At 45.7% G+C, this 18,228-nt stretch overlaps 1 protein-coding gene across 1 annotated transcript in view; it reads right to left on the bottom strand.

Annotated features, from left to right (window-relative positions):
• ESYT3 (extended synaptotagmin-like protein 3) overlaps positions 1-18,228 on the bottom strand; it is a 62,574-nt gene that overhangs the window by 4,047 nt on the left and 40,299 nt on the right. Inside the window, exons 14-22 of the mRNA XM_015409503.1 lie at positions 17,820-17,888; positions 15,561-15,626; positions 13,300-13,386; positions 10,585-10,734; positions 8,639-8,788; positions 7,308-7,768; positions 4,696-4,794; positions 3,985-4,116; positions 1-2 (exon numbers count right to left, since the gene is read on the bottom strand). The exon at positions 1-2 is cut by the window's left edge and continues 104 nt beyond it. Coding sequence (XP_015264989.1) covers positions 1-2; positions 3,985-4,116; positions 4,696-4,794; positions 7,308-7,768; positions 8,639-8,788; positions 10,585-10,734; positions 13,300-13,386; positions 15,561-15,626; positions 17,820-17,888 — 1,216 coding nt within the window. The remainder of the gene's footprint in view (positions 3-3,984; positions 4,117-4,695; positions 4,795-7,307; positions 7,769-8,638; positions 8,789-10,584; positions 10,735-13,299; positions 13,387-15,560; positions 15,627-17,819; positions 17,889-18,228) is intronic.

The raw sequence follows: 18,228 nt of genomic DNA, 5'->3' as shown, positions 1-18,228 counted from the left end.
AACTCATTAGCATAATAGGCCACACCCAACAGCAGGAACTCATTAGCATATTGGGCCACACCCCTGACAGCACAGGTCATTAGCACATTAGGCTGCACCCCCATGTTACCAGAAGTGTGGTCATCCCGCCATACCCACCTTTTGCTTGTTGTTCTGTTGATCTTGTTTGTTGTCAAAACCCAGGGCCTTTTTTTGTAGCAGGAACTCCTTTGCATGTTAGGCCACACACCCCTAATGTAGCCAATCCTAATGAGTTTCTGCTGTTGGGTGTGGCCTATTATGCTAATGAGTTCCTGCTGGGCGTGGCCAACTCGGGAGCCAGCCGGAACTCCGTTCCTGTGCGTTCCTGCCCAAAAATAGCCCTGCCTGTAGCTAATGTAAGATGATGATGCTGGGAATGGATCCTATCAGCTTAGCCTAGCGGTTCCTACCAGATTTCCATTGGTGGAAGTGCCTTTCTCATGGAGCCCCCTTAAACCCCCTCAGAGCTATGCCACAGATCAGGGAACCACGGGAGCCCCCAAAAGCCACTGAGCGGAGATTAAGGTTGCCTCTCACAGAATCATAGGCCATCCAATCCAATCTCGTGCTCAGAACGGGGAAACTGTCACCCGCTTCTGTCTGCAGAAAGCTAGGTTGGATTCTATGTACTGCCAGCAGAAGGTGCCGGCGGAGCCCTGCCTGTACCTAATGTAAGAAGATGATGCTGGGAATGGATCCTACCAGATTTCCATTGGTGGAAGTGCCTTTCTCATGAAGCCCCCTTAAACCCCCTCAGAGCTATGCCACAGATCAGGGAACCATGGGAGCCCCCAAAAGCCACTGAGTAGAGCGGAGATGAAGGTTGCCTCTCACAGAATCATAGGCCATCCGGTCCAATCTCGTGCTCAGAACAGGGAAACTGTCACCCACTTCTGTCTGCAGAAAGCTAGGTTGGATTCTATGTACTGCCAGCAGAAGGTGCCAGCGGAGGCAAGGGGTTTTTACCTTCTCCCCCCACCCCAACACCTGCCTGAGAGTGTTGAAAAGGTGATGCCAGAGATAAGGGACCTGTCATAGCTTAGCACAAAGCAGGAGGTTGCAGCGAGGAGGTGGCTGAACTTGTTCCTCCTGCTTCTGGCACTAGTAGACCATCTACTGCCCTTCGACAGTTTCATGTGCTGCTAACAAGAAGAAGAAGAAGAAGAGATTGGATTTATACCCCGCCTTCACTACCCAAAGGTGTCTCAGAGCGGCTTACAAACTCCTTTCCCTTCCCCTCCCCACAACAGACACCCGGTGAGGTAGGTGGGGCTGAGAGAGCTCTTGCCAGAAACGGCTCTTTTTCAAGAACAGCTCTTATCAGAGCTACGACTTGCCCAAGGTCATCCAGCCAGGTGCAAGTGGAGGAGTGGGGAATCAAACCTGGTTCTCCCAGATTAGAGTCCGCACACTTAACCACTACACCAAACTGGCTTCCTAAGAAGGAAGCATACGATTCAATCTTATGCTAAAACTGTTTGGGGATCTGGGGAGGGGATTGACAGTAACGAGTGGCAGTCAGGCAAAAACACACTCGCGTCCTTTCTTCCTCTCAAGTGAACGATTTCTGAATATCCGATCAAATTTATTGATATGGTTCGTGACCTGCACAAGATCAGTTACAGCAATGTACACGAGTCTTATACATTTTAGGAAATACACAATATTAAAATTGCTGAATGGCCTATGCATTCTTAAAAATCACAGAACAAATTGAACAAAACATCTGCATTTCATGGTTTCGCTACATTCTGTGTTAATTCCCTGCAAATTCTGCATGACAAGAAGCCTGGCACAAGGGAGTGTGAACTGAGGATCTGCGTCTGAAAGGATCTTCCTTGTAATTTCAGATCCTGAGCAGGCAGAAAAACTCCTGAGCAGGGTGCAATAATCTTCATGTGAATTTCCGGGTAGAAATGGCAGTGAAGCAAAATATGCTTCTTTGTCACGACCTTCCCTGATCCACACGGGCAAACTCTCTCTGCTAATGGGATCTTTCTATAAGGGCCCTCCACTACCACGGAGGGGAGTATATTCCATCTAGCCATAGAGTAAGCCCTGCAGTCGGACAGGATCTCTAACAGCAATAAGTAAGCTGCAGGAATTACAACGTATCTAGTGTTCTTTGATGCCAGGAAATTTGAAACTCTGTTGCTGTCTCCCTGCTTTTCAGTGTCCAATATCCTTTGCTTGACCAGGGCCTTTGCTTCATCTAAGGCCATTTTTAAGAGAAACTCTGGGGAGAGGCCTTAACGTATTCCACCCACAGTCCAGCCAGTGGAATTAGCCTCTGGACGGAATCCCCACAGCAGATGGGGTATACATGGCTTGCTTAACTGCCTCAGTTAACCATTTGGCGCATGCTAATGTCACCTGTGGATTGGCGTCTATCATAAGCAAAATACTAATATCAGAATCTGAAAGTCCTGAAAGCCTTTCCTGTATGGGTCGTATATTTTGATAGAACCCGCATGCAAGCAAAATGTGATTGATAGTATCAGCCTCTCCAGTACCACAAGGACAAATACGCTCAGCCAGAGGTATCTTCTTGTAGCGACCTATTACATCCTCAGAAGGGAAAATATTACGACGAGCCGAAGAGAAGGCCCTTCGATGAGATGGAATTACCAAATTCGTCAGATACGGAGCTGGGGAGACTACATATCTTATTTGAGAGGGAGCCAAAAAACTAGGGGCTTTAGCAATATCGGTCTGTCTCTCTACATCAAACAGTCACTGCTTTACCACGGCTCTTACTTGATTTAAGGCCATCATTTGTAGAGATTCAGGTGAAATTATAGGATGAAGTCCAAACTTTCTTAGAATAGGAAAGCTGATAGCTGAGACCTCAGCCGTACATGATGGTGTAGAGTCCTGTTCTCAAGCATTTGGATTGAGTGGCCTGTACAGTTAAAGGTGTTGTGCCCGATGTACATGAATTTTGTATGAATCCTGGTTTCCCACCCCACACATGAAGGGGGTTTAATCATAGTTATCCCTGATAGTACCTTTACAGATTATACGTTAGGAACATACCACTCCAGAGAAACCGGGAATTAGTTTTATATAAAAATGCATCTCCTGTTAACAGAAGGAGCAGATACTTTGAGAGACTGTAGGGTTAATATTCCTGCCCTTTCTTATATTGTTCATTAAACAAAAAGATGACACTACAGCATACAGTTCTTCTGCTAAACCAAGATACCATTTCTATGCCGCTCATGAACTGGGTGAGGTAACACATTCCCAAATGGCACCTGAGTGGACAGCACATGTAATTTATTTCTTATTTTTCTTCATTTAGATCCTGCCTTTATCCCCAATGGGGAGCCAAAGCAGCTTACATCCTTCTCATCTCCTCCGTTTTATCCTCACAAAAACCCTGTGAAGTAGGCCAGCCTGAGAGTGTGTAACTGGCCCAAGGTCACCCAGAGAGCTTCCATGGCACGGTGGGGATCTGAGCCTGGGTTTCCTAGGTCCCAATTTTACACTGCAACCAGGGCTATTTTGGGGCAGGAACGCACAGGAACGGAGTTCCGGCTGGCTCCCAAGTTGGCCACGCCCAGCAGGAGCTCATTAGCATAATAGGCCACACCCAACAGCAGAAACTCATTAGGACTGGCTACATTAGGACTGGCTGCATTAGGGGTATGTGGCCTAACATGCAAAGGAGTTCCTGCTACAAAAAAAGCCCTGGTTTTGGACAACAAACAAGGTAAACAGAATAAGAAGCAAAAGGTGCGTGTGGCTGGATGACCACACTTCTGGTAACATGGGGTGTGTGGCCTAATATGCTAATGAGCTGTGCTGTCAGGGGTGTGGCCTAATATGCTAATGAGTTCCTGCTGGGCTTTTTCTACAAAACGAGCCCTGACTGCAACCATCACACCACACTGGATTTCAATCTGTAGCTTCAATCAGTTGCAAAAGGGGTGGTGGTGGAATGTACTGAACTTGACTTACTTTTCATTATACTGGGGGCTCAGCGTTCTTCTTTTGACAGTAGTCTTCTTTCGCATTGCCCATCTTTTGTCTGGGAGCAAGTAGATACGGACATAAGGATGTGCCCCGTGCTGAGAGCAGGGCATTAACTTTCTTTTGAGACAGAAAAAGATAGTGTATTCACTGTTAATAGAGTCAAAACGGAGTTGCTGTGAATATCAATCTTGCTCTTCATGACATTCAAAGAACCGGAGAGAGTGGTTACAGAGCAAGTGAGCAATTGATCATTGTGATCACGAGCTAGTCTCGGGGAAGTACTGTGGACAACAATTAGAAATGACAGCACAGCCTTTATGAGGAAAGTTGTGTGTCTTTGCCCTGTAGAAAGAAGACAAGTGAATAAGGTGTTTGTGATTCCTGGCATAGTCGGAGAAGGGAAGGGAGCTGTCATGAAGCTATGGGGGGGGGCACCTCTCAGTGGCGCCATATAAACCACCATTTTGCAATTCAAGACTGGGAGGGAGGGAAAGAAGAAAAGTAAGAGAATATCATTGGCCACACTATATCGTGGGCTGGAAGAGGACCATATCATGTTACAAACATGCAAGTGGAAAACATTGAATTTCACAACAGGTCAATGTGGGCTGTGTTAAACAGTGCATTTAAAGTAGGTCAAACTCTAACGAATGCTTGTCGTAGAAAATGACTTGAAAAGGCTCCATCAAATATTACCTGCATCCGTTGACCAGAACAATGAGAGATTGATTTAGGGAGGCGTAGCGCACAGTGAGGTGGATTTCTCCCATGGACACTCCAGCGAGATGAGATCCGCTGCAACAATATATCTTTTTTTAAAACGTTTATGCGGCCCTGCAGATCTGCACATGCTATTAACAGCAATACACAAGCTCTGGTGCTCAGGTAAACGACACTGAAGAATGCCATTCCCCTTCTTCACACATGAGACAATCTTATTTCAGACTAGACCACTGGAATTGTTTACATACAAGGAAGGCCTCCTGTAATTACCTTGCCCGTGTTAGCCGCCCTGAGCCCATTGGGGAGGGCGGGATATAAATGTGAACAATAAATAAATAAATATATTTTACTTAAGGTGTGCTTCATGTATTGCAACAACCATATTCATACTGTAAGAAAACCTGTATTAAAAGTAGCAACACTTATGCTGCCTTATGCTGATGGTTGGACAGGACTGTCTAGTCTGACTGGCAGTGACTTATTGACATTGCAAAAGACTGAACACGGGCTCTTCTGCATGCAAAGCAGGTGTTCTGCTACTAAGACCCCCCCCCCCATAATATAAATGGTTCTACAGAAATAAATAGAGCAATTCATTAGAAAGGCCTAGCAACATAGAATCATAGGGTGCGGTCAGCCCCCCTCAGTTTGCACATGCGCATAGGCGCCCCTCCATAGAAGGGGGGGAAACTATCATGGCGCATGTGCAGAACCCACCAGGGCGAATCAATCCAACCCCTCCCAACAAAGACTTCCCTTTAAACTCCCTGGCGTCTACACGCGTGGGAGCGTGTGTCGGCAGGTTTTCTAAAAATTTCCCCCCTCAGTTTGCACATGCGCATAGGCGCCCCTCCATAAAAGGGGGGGAAACTATCATGGTGCATGTGCAGAACCCACCAGGGCGAATCAATCCAACCCCTCCCAACAAAGACTTCCCTTTAAACTCCCTGGCGTCTACACGTGTGGGAGCGTGTGTCGGCAGGGTTTTTAAAAAATTCCCCCCCTCAGTTTGCACATGCGCATAGGCGCCCCTCCATAGAAGGGGGGGAAACTATCATGGCGCATGTGCAGAACCACCAGGGCGAATCAATCCAACCCCTCCCAACAAAGGCTTCCCTTTAAACTCCCTGGCGTCTACACGCGTGAGAGCGTGTGTCGGCAGGTTTTCTAAAAATTTCCCCCCTCAGTTTGCACATGCGCATAGGCGCCCCTCCATAGAAGGGGGGGAAACTATCATGGCGCATGTGCAGAACCCACCAGGGCGAATCAATCCAACCCCTCCCAACAAAGACTTCCCTTTAAACTCCCTGGCGTCTACACGCGTGGGAGCGTGTGTCGGCAGGTTTTCTAAAAATTTCCCCCCTCAGTTTGCACATGCGCATAGGCGCCCCTCCATAGAAGGGGGGGAACTATCATGGCGCATGTGCAGAACCCACCAGGGCGAATCAATCCAACCCCTCCCAACAAAAGACTTCCCTTTAAATGTTTGACCCAAAAATGGCCTCCGTGAGATCCTGAACTCATCTAAACGCTAAAACAAGTGACCGTTTAAATGTCGGTTTTCTAAATGCGGTGGCAGAGCTCTGCCTGTGCACACACCGCCAACACATTAAAAATGGCAGGTGAAAAGCGGAAGCCTCGGGCAGCTTTCGAGCAGGGAGGGGGTTTAAATCAGAAGCGGCTCAACACCGCAGGAGCGATCGGACGTCAGAAAAGTGCGGCTAGAACCGGAGAATCAAGAAAACACCACTTTGGGACCTGGTATCAAAATACTCCGGGTTAAAGCGGTTTTGAGCCGGAAAGCGACAGCTGGGGACGGGAGGCAGATGTTGACTGTGTGATCGCGCAGATAAAATCCGTTTCTGAGGTGGGCCAAAAGCGGTCTAAACAGCCCGTCTGACCACACACATAAGAGTTGAAAGGAACCTCCAACAGTCATCTAGTCCAACCCTCTGCACAATGCAGGAAATTCACAAATACCCCCAGTGACCGCTATTCCATGCCCAGATGACAAAAAACCTTCAGGATCTCCAGCCAAACTTGCCTGGAGAAAAATTGCTTCCTGAGCCCAAAGTGGCCAGGGAGTAGATGTCTAGAAATAACTACCATGGTGCAAAAACCTGGGTAGGTAGGGGGAATGGTTGTGTTCACTGTATAAGCAGATACCATTTCTCACCACTGCACTTTATGCTATAGCTGTATCATATGCACAAAATCAAACACTGCATGTAGTGTTGCTCTGTTTCAGCTGCAGATCTCAAGAAATATAAGCTCAATCACTATTGGTTTTGATGTGGTACAGAGTCCTGCATAGGTTTCTCATTTAGCTTCTACCCAAGTCAGTGCAGCTATCAAAAATGTAAAAAGGATTTCTGCCTTTTAAACACATGATTCTGCCAGGCTTAAGGTCATCCTGCCCTTTCTCAATACCACTAATGTTAAACACTCACAGTCACACTTATTTCAGTAGGTAGCAGCTGTGAATGGGACTGAAGCAAAATTGCCCTCGCGTTGCCATATACAGTTGAGAAACAAGCATGAATCATCCGCAGGTCAGGCAAAATTTTGGATTACAATCGACTTACTTATAGAGGTCCAGATTGCTACAAGTTACGTCAAAGTTTGAAGAGGCAAGGGAGCCCAGAGATGCAATGCTGGGGGCAAGATGAAGTCTTTGCAGGGCTGGTAACGTTGGGGCTGCCGAAATGGACTGTGAAGGTGCCACGGATGCAGTGTCCAGACCCCGTGGGCGTGCTTGTTCGTTAATTGCAGCTGCTGCCTCTATCACAATAGGCGGATTCTCAGTTACGTTAAGGTTAGGACTGATCTCCAGTGTGGATTCAGGCATGCTTAAGTCTTTGCTCCTTTGGGGTGCTTTGAGCACTTCAGTTTTTGATGGAAGTGGTGGTGGAGGCGGTGGTGCTGGTGGCGGCAGCTGCGTCTTGCCTTCGTTTCCCTCCTCTTCGGTGGCAGGGATAGGAACTTGCTTTAAGGCATTAACTCCAACGTACATGTTTTCTGGATCAGGCTGTTCTATGCTTAAAGCCTAGAAATAAAAGGGGGTGGAGGTGGGGACAAAATAGCTGAAATCTCCCGCATCATCGTACCGATCTTTACGATAATCTGAACAAACCAAGGAAACCTACGGCCTCCCCTGTAAGTATTGTCTTCGAAAGTGTATTTTAAATGCACAAGCTCCAATCAGAGATTCTCCCAATGAGGACGGTTTTGGGAAACGTTTTTCCACAGTGCAGCATTTCTTTCCATTACCTCTATGGGAGATTAAGACTGCAGTCCTGAGAACATCTTGCCTACAAGTCAGCTCCACTGAATCGAGTAGCTCCACCGAATTTAGCTCCACTGGCCTGAGTAGACCTGAATGCTCCCAAAAGGAAGAGCTTGCTCTTATGGAGTTGGATCCAAACTATATTTATGGATAATGGAAGGCTGATGTCAGTTGGAAGCAGGCCCGTGACTACAGTGGGGCATCTTGGGGCCTGGCCCCCTGACTTACTGCTAAGGCCCCCTCGACTTCCAATTTCTTATTTTATTTGTGGCACTCCTTGGGGGCATGCGGGGTGCCCCCAAACTTATTTAAAGGCCCCCCGAATTTAAAAATCATGGCTACGGCCCTGGTTGGAAGAGTTCTCTTCTGCCTCCCGCCTCAGCACAGCACACTGATCTCCCCAAAATGCTGCTCTTGGGAAACAAGGCACACTCGGGAATAGCATGAAAGAGCCAATCAGGGGTGTGTGGCAGCAAAGGGGGATTGGCGGAAATGACATGTCCCCTTCTGTTAGTGGAAAATTTAGTCTGGATCCATCCCATTCCAGGATTCCGCTCACAGTGCGCTTCAGCAGCAAGAACAGAAGTGCAATAGAAGGAGGAGAAGAAAAAAACAAAACCAGCGACTCACCCTCAAGACAAGTTTCATCTTAATAAAACTGCTTGAGCCAGAATGATCCAGCTGAAATTTTTGCTCGTGTGTCATCTCAGGATTTCTTAGCAAATTGGCAAGCGAAAACACCAAGGTCCCCAGAGCATTTTCCCGATCCTTATCTTTTATCTAGAGAGAAGAGCCAATTGAGATGGGTTATGTGGCAAGTTAGCCCCAACAATACTTAAATCTCTTTTGTCCTTAAATATATCAAATCATTGATCCTCAAGTCGTATTAAAACCCCTTTAGTTTTCCAATCATACTCACTATCATTGATGCAGCTTGATACTGACTCCCCCTATCTAATCAGATAGCATTTAACCTCATCAATACTAGAGTCTTTCTCCATAGCAACTAATGAATGGAGATCTTCTGAAATCAAACGGGGAGTGGTAATGGTGGTGGATGAAGACTGAAAGTATGCTGATATCCAAACTGCTGAAACAGGTAAAACTTGCCCCAGGTGCTCATCAGGTCTACTAAGTCATGAATTTAAAGACCCAACAGAAATCAAGTGATCCTTTGCTCGTAGGTGGGTGTTTCAGACACAACTGTTCAATACAAAGTTGTTGTTGTTCAGTCGCACAGTCGAGTCCGACTCTTCGCGACCCCATGGACCAGATCATGCCAGGCCTTCCGGTCTTCCGCCGTCCTCTGCTCAACTTCATGTTGGTTGCATCCATGACACTGTCTGGAAAATTTAGTCTGGATCCAACCCATGAAATTTAACTAGAAGTTGGGGTAACACTCCCATAGTGATAACTATCACAATCCTTCTCGTTCGTCATGATAGAAGAATCTGTAGGAACAAAGTTAGTCCTCACTTAAGGGCTTGAAGAGGAACACAGCATTTAAAACACTTCCTAAAGGCCAGTGAGTGAGGGCCCTTGACAGCAGAGCTACAATTTGAATTCAGCACTTTAAAAATCTCATTTATATATTTTCAAATAAAACATTTTAAGAAAGCCCGCGTGATTCAATAGCCCCTGGTTATTATTTGCATATAAAAATTATACCAAGACCAGTTTTGCTCAGGAAAAATAGGCTTCTTGGGACCAATGAAAGAGTTACTATTGTGGCTTCTAACATGTCATCTAAAATATGAACAGCTAAAAATTACTCTCCCTATGTAGTTTAATAGATATCTCTCACCGATGGAGCTTTCAGTCAATACTTTTAGTCAGTACCTTTGATGCACTTTAGTTAACACGCCTTTGGAATGAGTGAGTGCAAAACCAGCACCCAAAATTGATTTTGTCTCAAAGCAGGTCTATGAGACAAAGCTCCTCATACCTTGAAAAAGTGCTCATCATCATCATCATCAGCAGCAGCACTGGTTTTTTAGGATGAAAATAAATAAGTCCTGACAGTCAATGCAGAAGAACATAAGATGAGCCCTACTAGATCAGACCAATCATCCATCTAGTCCAGCATCCTGTCTCACACAGCAGCCAACCAGTTCTTTTGGATGGCCAACAGTAGGGCACAAAGGCTGAAGCCTTCCCCTGATGTTGCCTCCTCACTCTGGGATTCAGAGGATTAGTGCTTCTAAATGTGGAGGTTCCTCTCAGCCATGGCTAGTGGCCATCGACAGACTTATCCTCCATGAATCTATCTAATCCCATTTTAAAGCTGTTTATTCCTGTGGCCATCATCACTACATCCTCTGGCAGCAAATTCCACATTTTAGTCATTCACTGTGTAAAGTAGCATTTCCTTTTGTCCTTCCTGAATCTACTGCCCATCAGTTTCATTTGGACGCCCTCGAGTTCTAGTATTTTGGGAGAGGGAGAAAAATTTCTCTTTGTCCACTCTCTCCATCCCATTCCAAGATTCCGCTCACAGTGCGCTTCAGCAGCAAGAACAGAAGTGCAATAGAAGGAGGAGAAGAAAAAAACAAAACCAGCCAAAACCAGAGACTCACCCTCAAGACAAGTTTCATCTTAATAAAACTGCTTGAGCCAGAATGATCCAGCTGAAATTTTTGCTCGTGTGTCATCTCAGGATTTCTTAGCAAATTGGCAAGCGAAAACACCAAGGTCCCCAGAGCATTTTCCCGATCCTTATCTTTTATCTAGAGAGAAGAGCCAATTGAGATGGGTTATGTGGCAAGTTAGCCCCAACAATACTTAAATCTCTTTTGTCCTTAAATATATTAAATCATTGGTCCTCAAGTCATATTAAAACCCCTTTATTTTTCCAATCATACTCACTATCACTGATGCAGCTTGATACTGACTCCCCCTATCTAATCAGATAGCATTTAACCTCATAAATACTAGAGTCTTTCTCCATAGCAACTAATGAATGGAAATCTTCTGAAATCAAACGGGGAGTGGTAATGGTGGTGGATGAAGCCTGAATGTATGCTGATATCCAAACTACTGAAACAGGTAAAACTTGCCCCAGATGCTCATCAGGTCTACTAAGTCATGAATTTAAAGACCCAACAGAAATCAAGTGATCCTTTGCTCGTAGGTGGGTGTTTCAGACACAACTGTTCAATACAAAGTTGTTGTTGTTCAGTCGCACAGTCGAGTCCGACTCTTCGCGACCCCATGGACCAGATCATGCCAGGCCTTCCGGTCTTCCGCCGTCCTCTGACGTTTGCTCAACTTCATGCTCGTTGCATCTATGACACTGTCTAACCATCTCAACCTTTGCCGTCCCCGTCTTCTTTGACCTTCAATCTTTCCCAGCATCAGGGTCTTCTCCAGGGAGTGCTCCCTTCTCATTTGGTGGCCAAAGTATTTGAGCTTCAGCTTCATTATCAATACAAAGTACTTGGGTAATATACTTTTTAATTAGTTTTAATCTCAGTGTGTGCAGTAGAGTGTAAAAAGCCCGTATTATATAGTGGTTAAGAGTGTCGAACTAAGATTGAGAAGGCTTGTATTCAAATCCCCACTCCTTCGTGATTTTGGACTAGCTGCTCTCTCTCAACTTAGCTTATCTCACAGGGTTGCTATGAGAATACAATGGAGGAGGGGATAATTTCACTGGAGAAAGGGAGACAGGAACATGTAGTAGATCAATGTCCTCAGTTACATTTTGGCTATGGATGCAAAAACAGAAATTTGTTGTCCTCTCAATCCCCAGTAGATTCCTTATCACGAAAAAAGCAAGTGAACTTCGTCATAACTTTCTAAAACAGCAGAAGGCGCTTACGTATACTAAAATACTTGTGCAAAGGCAGAAAAATCAAAGCTCTGTCACATTCCCAGTAAATGAGAGGGGATAAACTGACCTCCAGATGGAGCGACTCTGATAGAGCACTGTGGACCAAGAATGTGAACGCCTGACCCCACACGGGATCCTTGGTGAAATTGCAGGTCTGGGGGGGAGGGGGAGAGAAAAGACATCCACACATTTATAGAAGGCTTAGTAGTGAAGTCTTGACAGAAGCATAGAAAATGTATTGTAGAAAAACAAGCCCCACCGACTTCAACGGGACTCACTTCCACATATGTATAGGGCCCTGACCTTGATCATAGTTGTCTCACCCAAATGGTGGAAAACCAAAGCCTCAAGGAAAAACATCAACACACCAACTCAATTCCAAGGTCAGAGATGTACATAAAAATGTTCACTTAAGTGCTTGCTTAGCAACCTCAGAACAAGATCTGCTATGTATCAGTGCTGAAGTATGCTGGATGTGTCCAGACTGGTTGTGGCTGGCATGTCACAGAAGCTGTCAAAGTCTCTATCTGTGGGGAAAGAGAGGCTTTCCCTGCTAACTGTGGCAGGTTTTAAAACACCAGAATAGGGTAACAATAAGTCAGTCTGGATGAATATTGAATTCCATTTGCGACAAGGCAGTTTTGCTTGTATTGGGAGCAGGGCTATTTTTGGGCAGGAACGCACAGGAACGGAGTTCCGGCTGGCTCCCAAGTTGGCCACGCCCAGCAGGAACTCATTAGCATAATAGGCCACACCCAACAGCAGGAACTCATTAGGATTGGCTACATTAGGGGTGTGTGGCCTAACACGCAAAGGAGTTCCTGCTACAAAAAGCCCCTGGGTTTTGACAACAATCAAGGTAAACAGAATAACAAGCAAAAGGTGGGTGTGGCTGGATGACCACACTTCTGGTAACATGGGGGTGCGGCCTAATGTGCTAATGAGCTGTGCTGTCAGGGATGTGCCCCAATATGCTAATGAGTTCCTGCTGTTGGGTGTGGCCTATTATGCTAATGAGTTCCTGCTGGGCTTTTTCTGCAGTACAGTGTAAAAAGCCCGTATTATATAGTGGTTAAGAGTGTTGAACTAGGATTGAGAAGGCTTGTATTCAAATCACCACTCCTTCATGATTTTGGACTAGCTGCTCTCTCTCAACTTAGCTTATCTCACAGGGTTGCTATGAGAATACAATGGAGGAGGGGATAGCTTCATTGGAGAAAGGGAGACAGGAACATGCAGTAGATCAATGTCCTCAGTTACATTTTGGCTATGGATGCAAAAACAGAAATTTGTTGTCCTCTAAATCCCCAGTAGATTCTTTATCACGAAAAAAGCAAGTGAACTTCATCATAACTTTCTAAAACAGCAGAAGGAGCTTACGTATACTAAAATACTTGTGCAAAGGCAGACAATCAAAAGCTCTGTCACATTCCCAGTAAATGAGAGGGGACAAACTGACCTCCAGATGAAGCGACTCTGATAGAGCACTGTGGACCAAGAATGTGAATGCCTGACCCCACACGGGATCCTTGGTGAAATTGCAGGTCTGGGGGGGAGGGGGAGAGAAAAGACACCCACATATTTATAGAAGGCTTAGTAGTGAAGTCTTGACAGAAGCATTAAAAAATGTATCATACAAAAACAAGTCCCACCGACTTCAATGGGACTCACTTCCACATATGTATAGGATCCTGACATTCAACGTAGTTGTCTCACCCAAATGATGGAAAACCAAAGCCTCAAGGGAAAACATCAACACACCAACTCAATTCCAAGGTCAGAGATGTACATAAAAACATTCACTTAAGTGCTTAGCAACCTCAGAACAAGATCTGCTATATATCAGTGCTGAAATACGCTGGATGTGTCCAGACTGGTTGTGGGTCTCTTATCTGTGGGGAAAGGGAGGCTTTCCCTGCTAACTGTGGCAGGTTTTAAAACACCAGAATAGGGTAACAATAAGTCAGTCTGGATGAATATTGAATTCCATTTGGGACAAGGCAATTTTGCTTGTATTGGGAGTGATAACTGACTATCTCAGAAGCAGTTTATGAGAAAGGGCTCACAAAACAGCCTCCAAGAGATTATTTGGTGAGGTTCCAGCCAGTTTGTTTGTCTCCAGCCGAAGGAGATAGATTTCTGCATAAAGACACCAGGTTGCTACTTCAACCAACATGTCTCTTCTGCAATGTCCGTCCAGATACAGAAAAGATATGAAGATTTGAATACCACTTTAACAATGTATTCATTAGCTCTTAACTCTGCCAGCTATTCCGTTGACACAGCTCAAGAAGCACAGCTGGTATATGCACGCCCTTAAGCATGATTGGCACGCTTTGAAAAAGTATCCACTGTGTAATTTGTTGACTTCTAGTATCTTCCATGGTACTGTAATTGCTTTGCAGAATATAACTGTGCAACTATCACAGGCACCTCTTGGCTACGGTGACTGCCATAATTACTAACCTCCACTCTCAGCTTGGAATATGGAGGAACTAATAGCTCGTGGCACAGTGTTAGAACACTGTAATGCTATACTGATCTAGAAACCAGTCAGTTTTTAAAATCTCCATGGGGAGGGGAATGGCAGCTGCAGGGCTATGAGCCCAGGAAAACGGTCACAGTGCGGGTGGGGCTTTCAAGAATGTGCACCTTACCATCTATACAGCCTGCAAACTTGACTGCTCTATTTCCAAAGATATCATATCAAGACAAATTTTGGAAAGACTGGAGAAAAGCATGGGGAACCGGGGAAGTGGACGATGAGGGGATGATGTCATCCGATGCGACAGAAAAATCCCCACCACTCTGGATACCAAAGCAGAGCAAAACCTCGAAGCGGAAGCAACCTCAGTGGCTGCGACTTCCCGTCAGTTAACACTGCCATTTCCCTGGAATGTGTGTGTGTGGGGGGGAGACCCTCCTCTCCCCAGCCTGGTACAGTAACGATGTCTCCTGTCTGAGTTGTTATCGGCTTATGCTTTGCTGACCTTGGGGTTCCAGCTGCTCCTGACCTGCTGGGAACAAACGGCTCCTATGTTGCCCGCCCTCTTTTCTCCCACGCCCGCGCACAGTGCTTATTGGCTTCTGCATGTAATGGGGGGTGTTTTGAAACTAGTATAACTCTGGGTGCCTCGCTGCTTCAGTCCATTCCTGACAAAAGACGTTCACGTGTCATAGTTATGAACTACCAATAAACAGAATACTTCTTATGAAGCACTGTGTGGTGTGATCTGACTATCGAACCCTGACACTTCCCAGTGTTCTATGGTGACACTGAATATTCAGCCAAAGTGGTAGTTTTAGTTCAACGCCATCCCCACCATTTTACTCCATTGTTTTAGAAAAGTGTGTGTGGGGGGGAGAGGTGTGTTTGTTTTTTACATTTCCATGCTGTCGGTATGCTCATTTTCTGAGCAAAGCCAGTATTGGAGAGCTCATCCACCTTCACTGATCAAAAACAGCTGCCAAAGAGCCACCTGGTTATTTCCTCTGCTATAATGCTATCATCCCCCTCCCTACTGATACTGGATTGGTGCTGGCATCTGTAAAGCACCAAGGATTGTTTCTTACCTAGAAAAGCCCTGAGGTGTTTAGGATAATTTTCTTCTTTGATCCTTTGCCACAGGTTAAAAAAACCTCACACATGACCAAAAGAAAATCCCTATGACTTTGGTGACACAAGTTTAAGACGGAGGGGGGGAAAAGATTTTCTCTTACCTTACTTTTCTGAGTTTTGGCACCCATTGTGAGCAGGACGAAGGAGCAAGGTTCTCGTTCCACCTTCTGTATTATTTACAGTTTTGATACAGAAAACAGCATTAATAGCATCATAGGCAATGGAGAACAGGAACAACATCCGTTTCACTGTTCAACATTCAGGCCTCTATAAGGTTTGGAGGGGAAACCATACTTTGCAAAGAGCCATTTGACATTTCATTTTTGTAAATATTGTATGTTTTCCCACTTAATTCAACACAGATTAAAACAGTACGCTACCTCTTGTTTATCCCATGATGTCGTCAAGTTATACCACCCAGAATGAAGCTACAATTTGGGGGTAAAGGTAAAGGTTTTGCTCAAAAGCCAGTCGAATCAGACTCTAGGGTTGCGGTGCTCATCTTCGTTTCAAAGCCGAAGAGCCAGCCCTGTCTGAAGACATTTCCGTGGTCATGTAGCCGGCATGACTAGACGCCGAGGCGCACGGAACCCTCCTGATGTCAGGGGGGGTGGCATATGCTAATGAGTCATGCTAATGAGTTCTCCTAGCTCTTTTTTTACGAAATGACCCCTGACGCTACCTCTTGTTTATCCCATGGTGTTGTCAAGTTATACCACCGAAAATGAAGCTACAATTTGGGGGTAAAGGTTTCCCTTGCTCGAAAGCCAGTTGAATCCGACTCGAGGGTTGCGGTGCTCATTTCCGTTTCCAAGCCAAAGAGCCAGCACTGTCCGAAGACGTTTCCGTGGTCATGTGGCCGGCATGACTAGATGCCAAGGCGCACGGAACGCTGTTACCTTGCCACCGAAGCCGTACCTATTTATCTACTTGCAAATTCTTGCTTTCGAACTGCTAGGTTGGCAGGAGCTGGACCCAGAGACGGAAGCTCACTGTCATCTTGGTGCTTGGGGGGGTCAACAGTGGGATGGCTTCTAATGTCCTGGCCCCACTGGTGGACCTCCTGATGGCACTGGTATTTCTGGCCACTGTGGGATACAGAGTGTTGGACTGGATGGGCCTTTGGCCTGATCCAACATTGGCGTCTCTTATGTTCTTATGACCTTCCAGCCTGCAGTTCAGCGTCTTAACCACATTAAACGTTTTGCAAAGTGTCCTGTGTAGACGGCGTCGGCAACCTTTACTGCTAGAGTTGCCAGCTCTGGTTTGAGTTTATTCAGGCACATGCTCTCCCTCCTCTGTGAGGACAGATCTGCACGCCTCCCCCAATAGCTAGCAATCCAAAACAGTCCAGTGGAGCCTGAGCAATGGGTTTTGCCTTCTGACACACTTCCAGTGATGTTAGGGGGTGTGGCATATGCAAAAAAGTTATGCTAATGAGCTCCTGCACCTCTTTTTCTACGAAATGACCCCTGCTTCTAGTGATTGTTTCTATCATTATGAGGGCTACAAACAATGTTTTGAAGATAGGGAGGCCTCGGGGACCCCAAATTGGGTGGAAAGGCAGAATAGAAATGTTTTAAGTAAATAAATAAATGAGGTTTGCATGGATCATACAGAAGACAGGGAGGAATTTCAGACAGACGATATATTCCGGAAGAGGAACAGTTCCCAAATGGTTTCTGGTCTGTCATTTCAGACAGAACCGTTTTAGAACCGGTTCCCTACCGGAATATATTTGTAATTTCAGACACAAATGCTTCTGTCCCGTTTAGAAAATGGGGCTGAAGCGTTTTACCTGTCAACCACTTCCAAGTAGTCTCCAGTTTCTTCTCCTGGTTCCGATGCGCTTTTCCCCGTCATTTTTCGCCCGCGCCGGCGATCTTTGGGGAACGTTTGCTTTATAGCATTACAGCATTATATCAACCCCACTGGAATGCCTGGAGTGTTTTGTTATAGTGCTATAGCGCTATAACGTGAACGTTCAAAAAGCCGGAGATCGCCCGCACGGGCGAAAATTGACGGGGAAAAAGCGGTGCAGTCTGAAATGGCAAACCGCTTCAGATCCAGCTCTTTACCGGAAGGGGAAAGCCATGTGTGAAATGGCAGCCCTATACCGGTTTACTCCACGACGGATCAAAAACGGTTTCAAAACGGGTTAAAAAGGGTAATGTGAAATTCCTTCACATGAATGCTGATTCACTGATGTACCTACACCATTATGCTATTATGCCAGTCAACTAGTCCCTTTTGTTCACCTTGTTTTGCTTGAGATCACAACATCTACTAAGTCTATTGTGTGTTTTGCTCAGCATGCACAGTCCCTTTTGAGGAACTGGGTGAAAAAAAGGGAAACTTACCTTGAGGTACCGGGGGGTTCTATATTTCTTCGCTCCATATTCACCATTGGAATATTCAAACTGATTTTTCTGTATGGAGGGAAGGTGACATTTACAATTAGAGGAATACAAAAATAAGTCATAACAATGAGCACCCTGCTCCATTGATACCTTGAACAATGGTCAGGCCATGCCTTGCCCTTTTGCCCTCATGAGAACCTGAGAAATCAGTTGGAACAAAATGCAGCATATAAACACCGCACAGGAAAAATGTTCCTACTAGGGATGGACACGAACCAGCTCACAAGCCAAAATTTAGCATGAGCTTGGTCCGGTTTGGAGCCCCTGAATCAACATTCGGGGAAGGTGCCTTCCCCAAACATTTACTGAGCTTTTGCCCAGTTTGTCTTTTTGGGCTGTTTAAACCTAA

The sequence above is a fragment of the Gekko japonicus genome, unplaced genomic scaffold (assembly GCF_001447785.1).
Source record: "Gekko japonicus isolate JY-2015 unplaced genomic scaffold, Gekko_japonicus_V1.1 scaffold986, whole genome shotgun sequence".
In the NCBI taxonomy this organism is placed as follows: domain Eukaryota; kingdom Metazoa; phylum Chordata; class Lepidosauria; order Squamata; family Gekkonidae; genus Gekko; species Gekko japonicus.
The sequence above is the reverse complement of the archived record's forward strand: the minus strand, read 5'-3'. Positions and strand labels throughout refer to the sequence as shown.